Raw genomic sequence first — 8,711 nt, forward strand, 5'->3', positions numbered from 1 at the left:
CAATTAAACGCGAGTGTTTGTGTATAATAATGGTGGTCTTGACAATTATAGCAATTGACAAGAAGTGTCTTGGATGCTTCTGCTCAAGAATCTGGCCATCTTGGAGGTTACTTACTGCAGGTCTTGTGCAACTTTAAATGATAGGACGGGTGTGTGTGTGTGTGTGTGTGTGTGTGTGTTTGTGTGTGAAGCGTGTTCACAGATTAGAATTGGTTGAATGCCAACAATTAGGACAGGAGTACTAAGGATGAGGAGACACACCAACACAATGGGTGCATGACGAGTGGCCTTTGGTTGTCACAACGCTCAGCTCAGGGAGTGTTTAACAGGTCATGCGAGGAGCCTGAACTAAGCTTAGATAGATTTTCTTTAATAAATAAAGCGAAAAAAGATGAGCTGATGCACCACACCCTAAGCAACCGACACACACCTGCCCACACACACACTCACACACACACTTACAGAATAGCTTCACAGTTGTACAGAGAAAACATCTGTCTCTGTATCTCAGGTGGTGAGAAACAGAAAGGAAAAGCCAAAACACAAGCAGGGCCACATACAAGTCACAGTTACATTTATATCTTACATTTCACAGATGCTTTTACCTCTAGCGGATTACAAGTGAGGCGAAAGCCAATATTATAGTTCACTAATTTAGTAGATCATCACAGGATTAAAAGTCCCGCTCCTGCAGGGGTGCACTACCAAGTGAGCTAGCACATTAGCGAGCTAACTGTACAATCACCAACAATCTCTGCTACTTCAGTCTAAGCGTTGTTATTTTTTCCATAACGTAACGAAATCATGGCGGCATGTCACACATGTACATAGAAAATGAATGATCACTACTGTAAAACGAAGAGTCACAAAGGACTGGATGAAAGTTACAGCTTGTCTAGAAGTGCTGGAGTGAGGCATATTAGGCATTTCCCAATAAACTTTACAATGCATTGTAAAGAAAAGAACTGAATAGCACAGCAGAAGCAAGAAGCAAGAAGAAGCTGCCTTTGCGATATGACCTCAAACCTGAAAAAGGGTGGAGGAACAAACATAGAAGAAAAAGAAAAACTCACAGTGGAGAAGTTGTGAGCACCGCATGGTTCTCCTCGATACTTGCAGGCGAGCAGCATGTCGTCCAGCTGGTGCCCGAGGCGGTCGAGGAACTCGAGGCTCGTCCCTGGGAAGCGGCGTGGCGGGAGAAAGAGTCGAAAGTCAGAGAGCTTGCGAAACCAAGCAAGACGCTCACCAAGCAGCAGCTCAAGCACTAGAGAGCGCGCAGTCCCATTAGCGTGCAGCAGGCCCAACCAGTGCCCGGCAAAGTACAGGTCGCTCTTGGTAAGCTGCGGGAGTCGCACTGGGTTGTTGTTGCAGATAGTGATGGTGGGAAAGTCAAGCTGGCGTGCCCATTGCGTGTGCACTCTGGTAGCCGTGGGCAAAGCCAACCAGTGCAGCACGCGGTTTGAGGACCATGATAGCAGCAGGCCCAGCGCAGTGCAAAGTGCCAGTGTCCACAGTGCCCTACGAACTGGTGAAGAGGCTGGGGAGCAGGCATGGCGCAGGCCATGCAGGCGGGTACGAAGTGCCAGGGGCAAGCGGCGCCGATTGGGCACTTGACTGGGCACCGAGGATGAGGACCGGCGAGGGCGCGGGAATTCCCGAGCCATGAATGTCCACAGTGTTGCTAGAGCAGCACACGGCACGGCTTCATTTCCTAGCCAGGGTGCCGTGCCAGGAGCAATCATGGGGCAGCAGGCAGCAAAAGAATGCCCAAAGGATAATGAACCAACACAACTAATGCCCAAAAAACTTACCCTGCTCTAAAATTCGCTGATGCTTCAATTTGACATTATGTGTGAAGGTTTGATTCACAGCAGCTTTTCTGAAGCCTGATACTAGATCAACTAACAGTTAAAACACCACGAGAGGAGTTAGCTCACTTAGACAGCTGGTTCCAGCATGACCTCTAAGCTACCCCTGTCTCTTTCTTTCAGGAGAACATCAAGAAAAAGCAGACCACTAAACTCCAGCTGCCCTGTTCTGATCCAGGAGCCGTGCAGAACCTTCCAGTGATTAAACCATTGTTAACCTCTTCACGTTTATTGTAAATCTCTATCACTAGGCTGTTTAATGTTTATTACTACAGTTAATAACATTACTCGATCACTGACGTGACAAAGTGCATTCATGGCAGCTCATCTGGTGCTCAAAAGCACACACGATCTAGTGTTCTTACTTAAAACACAGAAGATTCAGCTCCCTGGCAACACCTCTATCCTATCCCTCTCTCTTTCCCTCTTTCTGCCCTGGTATCTTTCATTCAGTCCATCTGTTTAGCACGTCCTGAGGAACTGTGTCTCTTTTTAACTCTGGTGAAGGACAGCCTGCAGCCTCTGACCAAGCGCTGATGCTAACACGCGAACATGGACATACACACATGGATGCAAAGATGGAAAGTTTGAAGGGTGAAAAAAGAGACAGAGATGAATAGAAAACAAGTGTAGGGTAGCTTAGTACCAGCTCACTGAGCAGAGGAAGAGTGAGATGCTGAGTTATTAGTCCAGACTGTTTTGTCCATCCGTCTTGTCTGTGATTGTGATCGCTCTGTCCAGCCGTTTCCTCGGTCAGGATTCTGCGCCTACGTGTCCCCCACAGATTGACCCACGGTGCCACTTCTGTCAGTCGCTGATCCTCATTAAGAGTCCCTTTGTCCGGCTTCCCCCTGCTGCTTGTGTGTTTGTTTTCTCACTTCCATCTGTTCCATTGGTCTCTCGCTTTCCCTCTCTCCTTCAGCACTCTTTCGCTCCTCGGCTGCTCTCTCCAGTGAGCGAGTGAGGACAGCTGCCTAGTGTGAGAGGGGAGGCTGCACTTCACGCTAGCTCACACACACACACACACACACATACCGCCTGCAGAGAGCTGACCGCTGCTGATGTGAAATCTGTTCTGACACGCTCTCTCTTCTTCCTTTGCTCTCTTTTTTTTTGTCATTTACTTCCTGACCATCAGAAGCAATCTTCAGTCATGATCATGTTCCTCTGGATGATCATGCTCCCATACTTCAGTACCTCACACTGGAAAACAAATATTCATCAACTTGCCTTTAAGCCCCACCTCCTTGTCATGTCAATCAAAATGGAGTCCTCTGTTTGCTTTCAAGCTTGCTCCGTTCTTTGCTGTTTCAAAGCGATGCAAGTGGGTGTTCGTAGCTTTTTTGTCCTGGTGTGTGTGTTCACATCTTCGCTCTGGTGCTTCACTGATCCGCTACTGCTGCTGCACTGTGTTGCTCGCTCGCTCTCTGTCAGTATGTTTCCACCGTTCTTCTCCTCCTCCTGCTCTTGTCCGTGTTCACACAGCAAGAGCGTCTGTCCGTGCCAACTCTCTCTCTTTCTCTCATCCAGTCACTCCATCGCTCAATCATTCACATGGTCTGTCACTCTCGCTCTCTCTCTCTCTCCCTCCCTCCGACACTCAATTCCTTTCCACGGTGTCTATTTAGTCCTCTGTCCTGTTTTTACCTCTATTTTGTATTAGTTATATATTCTTATGTATTTTTTCTCTGTCACCATTTTCACTTCCTCCAAAAACTAAATCACAGAAGCACAAATGACTTTCACACACATACATGTTATACAGACTATCTTAGTGGAGATGAAGAGAAGACATCAACACCATAGATAAGCAGCCTTTAAATATTTAGACACCTGAGGGAGAATGGAAGAGAGTACCATAGCACTTAGTGTGATCTCTTGTAATGTGTCGTCACAATACATTTTTCGGGTGTATAATTAAAAAAAAAAAAAAAAAAAAAAAAAAAAAACAACAACAACAATAGATGCTGCTCCCAGTGCGTGCCATGCCGATGCTCTGTAGTACACACACACACATATATATATATATATATATTCATATTTTCATTTATTGAGGCGGCAGACACTTTTATCTAAACCAATCTCAGCCTAGAGCTGTTAAGGCTATTACAGTGATACAAAAAAAAAAAAAAGCCTGTTTTTCTAACACTCAACCGGAAACAAATGAAAAATGACAAAAACCGAGTCATTAAACATGGTGGAGTTAGTAAATGTTGTGACTAAGGAGTGCTATAAACCTGACAGAACTATGAATGTTAGAATCTAAGAAGTCTAACAAAGCTAAAATACAATAATAATAATAATAATAATAATAATAATAATAATAATAATGATGATGTTAAATAGTATAAATAATGCTACTACTACTAATAATAATAACAACAATAACAACAATAATGATAATAATAATAATAATAATAATAATAATAATAATAATAATAATAGCGACAACATTAATAATACTAATAATCATAATAATAATAATAATAATAATAATAATAATAATAATAATAATAATAATAATAATAATAGTAGTGATAACAATACAACTACTACTACCACTAATAATAATAATAATAATAATAATAATAATAATAATAATAATAATCTCACAGTGTCACGTGAGGGAACGGGCAGACAGATGCAATTGAGGTAAATATGTTTATTAAGATCCAAGCAGACCGATCCAAAATGTGGACAAAAATCTGAATCAAGAAACAGACAAAAGGTCTGGCGATTAGAAAATAGTATATGAAAAACAAGACACTCTCAAAAAACACTGGACAAAAGAAGGTCAATAACAAACACAAGCAGCGCGATAAACAGACTTGTTATAGTCACAAACACTGTGGAGGAATGGAGCGTATACTTCGCAATGTGTGAGTGAATTGAAAGTCCTTTTAAATTGTGGCTGTGATCGTGCTGTGAAGTGGACGCAGGGATGCATGCAGGATGGGAAATGGAGTTTGTGGCACGAGTAGACTTAGGGTTACACACAGTTTATCCCTTTGTCTCCACTCCTGCCCTGTCATTGGTTTGTTGCCTGACTGTGTTCACCGTGTACTATTTTTTTTTTACTTCAAATTAGTTTGTCTATTTCTATGTGGTTGTGTCAATGTCTTTCCTACTTATCCAGGTTTAGACCCTTGCCTTTTTCTTCATTTTGGATCATGATTCATCAGTAACTCTGCCTACTCGCTATGGAGTTAGACCAATATAGTATAGAATATAAAATAGACAATACATAATAAGGAAGACCATGACCTGAAAATTAGCATACCTAATTATCTCTCTCTCTCTCTCTCTATGTCTGTCGAACTACACATGCTATTCCTGAGATACCAATGATCCTGACACCTCATGCTCTCCAGACCTGCCCGTCCCATCCTGATGCCCAACTTCTGGTTGAGTTTTCATCATATGGAACTCGCTCACTGCTGCTGAGGATGGCCCCACATGGACAGCCTAAAGATCAGTAAGATTACTGTGTATGGTCCAAAAGAAAAACCATGAAGATATCTTTGGTCTGCAACTGATATGAACAGTTTTGATATGAAGGCTTAGGCTACAATTGCCATGAACAGTTCTGTACTCATGTTTCCTGGTTACACAATTGCACTGTTTGACCATGTAGTGCACAGTTACAGTATAGGTAGGGAATTATTTATAATTGCACAGATGAGGATGGATTCCCTTTGAGTCTGGTTCCTCTCAAGGTTTCTTCCTCATATCATCTCCGGGAGTCTTTCCTTGCCACCATAGTCTCTGGTTATAAATGTAAAATGTATATCCTGAATTTATATATTTCTGTAAAGCTCCTTTGTGACAATGCCCATTGTTAAAAGCGCTATACAAATAATCTGAATTGAATTGGACTGAATTAAATTGAACTAAATTGAAGACAGGCAGTCACACTCCTGAGCATGGAACACAACATGAGAACACTTTCAGAGACATTTCCACACTCATAGTGTACATTCACTCTGTTTTGTCAGAGCACATAGATTGAGGTTGCTGCCATTTTTAACCTCCGTATGACATTCTGTATTTAAATCATCCACAGAGAAATTATCTCGATGAGTCACAGTCATAGAAGGAGAACAGAAATACCAAACAAGGCTTAACCTGCTGCATGTAGCATCTCTACACTCATACACACACCCACACTAACAAACACAGGGGGGAAAGGTCTCTCTAAAGCTTCTAGAGGTCATAAAATACTATAATAATAATAATAATAATAATAATAATAATAATAATAATAATAATAATAATAATAATAATAATAATAATAATAATATTTTCAAATTTCAAGTTATGCATTTCAAGAACTGGTGGCACATTTTGATTCTCTCTCTTTAATTATCAAATCACCTCAGCAGGGTGCACAGTGGCTCAGTGGTTATCACGTTCGCCTCATACCTACAGGGTCGGGGGTTCGAGTCCCGCTATTGCCCTGTGTGTGCGGAGTTTGCATGTTCTCCCCGTGCTGCGGGGGTTTCCTCCGGGTACTCCGGTTTCCTCCCCCAGTCCAAAGACATGCATGGTAGGCTGATTGGCGTGTCCGTAGTGTATGTGATTGTGCCCTGCGATGGACTGGCACCCTGTCCAGGGTGTACCCCACCTTGTGCCTGATGCTCCCTGGGATAGGCTCCAGGTTCCCCACAACACTGTAGGATAAGTGGCATAAGAAATTGATGGATGGATCACCTCAGTAAATATTTACACACTAATGTTGTATTTTCTTTCAAAGGAAAAAAAAATGACACTAAAAAAGGCTCCATTTTAAGCTCATTTTGTTCTTATTTTTGTGTCTACATTGCACTTTTGCTAGGTCGTCCTCGGCCTCCGGGTTTGCCATATTCAGGTCTAACCTGAATCAAAGAATTTTCAACGATGCTTTAAATTAATTACAGTAACTGGACTAGAAGAACTTTTATGTACACTGCACTGACACTCCACATTTTTGTTGCATTAGTTATTTAACTTTTAAAGAAACATCTTAAAAGACGACAGGACATACGAATAGTCTCCCTTAGTACATATCTTCTTAAGATACAGAGAAGTAGATCTATTCACAGGCAGTAGAGGATTAAGGGCCTTGCTAAAGGGCTGTGCATTGACAGAGCTCAACGCCACCCTTCATTTTAGCCTCTGGTTCCTTTCAGGATTCTGTGTTGACAGTTGCTGGAATGTCACAGAAGGGCACAGTGTTCTGTGCTGGCCTGACTTGTCATGAAGGATGACACAGAACACACTTGCAGATAATGCAATTAAAACTGAGAGGTGCGAAGTAAGTAAACGAAAAGTACCACAATGAATGAACAAAAACAATTAGCTTAGATGTCAAGACGGAACAATATATAGTCATTTACAGGCTTTTTTCCACATATTTAGACAAGCAAACATTTGATCTTCTCTGAAACAGTGGATATTAATAAAGCTGATACACTCTATGAAATGACACATAGATTTGACATTTTGTAGTAATTTTCCCAATTTAAATTAAGAAAAAAAGAGATCAGTCACGTGGAAAAACAAAGTACACCCTTACATTTATCACACCTTCAAATCCATACAATTAGGATGAAGTTTTGAAGATCGGGTGCCAGTGATTAAAACCTGCTTAGGGTGTGCAGGTGGAACCTGTCTTATTTATACCAGTCTCATATCTAGTGTCTGGTGTTCCCTTTGCAATTAAGGTGTGTGTGTGTCATCATGCCAAGATCTAAAGAGTTCTGTAAGGCGTTCAGAAAAAAAAAAAGTTGTGGATGCTTATGAGTCTGGTAAGGGATTTAAAAAGATCTCCAAATTATTTGAAATACATCATTCCACTGTAAGGAAAATGTGGGAGATTTCAAATGACTGTCAATTTGTCCAGGACTGGCCGTCCTAGCAAATTCAGCCCAAGAGCAGACCGTCTGATACAAAAAGAAGTCTCCAAGAACCCCAAAATTTCATCGTAGGATCTGCTAGTAAGTCTTGTAACTGTTAGGTGTCAAGATGCATGCTTCTACAATCAGAAAGAGATTGCACAAATTGCATGGGAGGCGTGCCAGGAAAAAGCCTTTGCAAGACTACAGTTCACCAATGAGCATATAGGCAAAGACCAGGCCTTTTGGAATAATGTGCTATGGACAGACGAATTAAAGATAAAGTTGTTTATCCACAGTAACAGCAGACATGTTTGGCACAGGCCATTGACAACTTTTCAGGAGAAGCACCTCATACCAACTGTGAAGCATGGTGGTGGAAATGTTATGGTTTGGGGCTGCATCGCTGCCTCAGGTACAGGACAACTTGTATTCATTGATACAACTATGAATTCTGCATCATATCAAAGAGTTCTTGAAGAGAACGTGAGGCCATCTGTCCGAAAGTTGAAGTTGAACCGAAAGTGGACCTTTCAACAGGATAACGATCCTAAGCACACTAGCAAATCCACCACGGAATGGCTCAAAAAGAAGAAATGGAGGCTTATGGAATGGCCCAGTCAAAGCCCAGATTCGAATCCCATTGAAATGTTGTTCGAGGACTTGAAACCCTCAAACATCATGGACCGGAAAGAGTATTGCATGAAGGAGTGGTCAAAAATTCCAGCAAGTCTGGTGGCCAATTATACCAAACACCTACAATAACATATTTCTGCTAAAAAGGGCAATACTAGCTTCTGAGGCCAAGGGTGTACTTAATTTTTCCACAGAAGGATATCCCATCTATTGATATTTAAGTTGAATAAATGACTGAAAAGGCTAATTCTCCTTGTGGTTTTGTTCGAGCATATCAATTCATTACTGTTTCAAAGAAGATCAAACGTTTGCTTGTCCAAATATGTCAAAAAAA

The 8,711-nt window shown here is 41.6% G+C and overlaps 1 protein-coding gene across 1 annotated transcript in view; it reads right to left on the minus strand.

The window, feature by feature from the left end:
- Window positions 1–3,445, minus strand: part of asic2 (acid-sensing (proton-gated) ion channel 2) — a 160,618-nt gene extending 157,173 nt beyond the window's left edge. The window contains exon 1 of the mRNA XM_017458691.3: window positions 1,074–3,445. Within this exon, the coding sequence (XP_017314180.1) occupies window positions 1,074–1,742 (669 nt within the window). The 5' untranslated portion in view covers window positions 1,743–3,445. The remainder of the gene's footprint in view (window positions 1–1,073) is intronic.
- Window positions 3,446–8,711: the final 5,266 nt, after the last annotated feature.

The sequence above is a fragment of the Ictalurus punctatus genome, chromosome 2 (assembly GCF_001660625.3).
Source record: "Ictalurus punctatus breed USDA103 chromosome 2, Coco_2.0, whole genome shotgun sequence".
In the NCBI taxonomy this organism is placed as follows: Eukaryota; Metazoa; Chordata; class Actinopteri; order Siluriformes; family Ictaluridae; genus Ictalurus; species Ictalurus punctatus.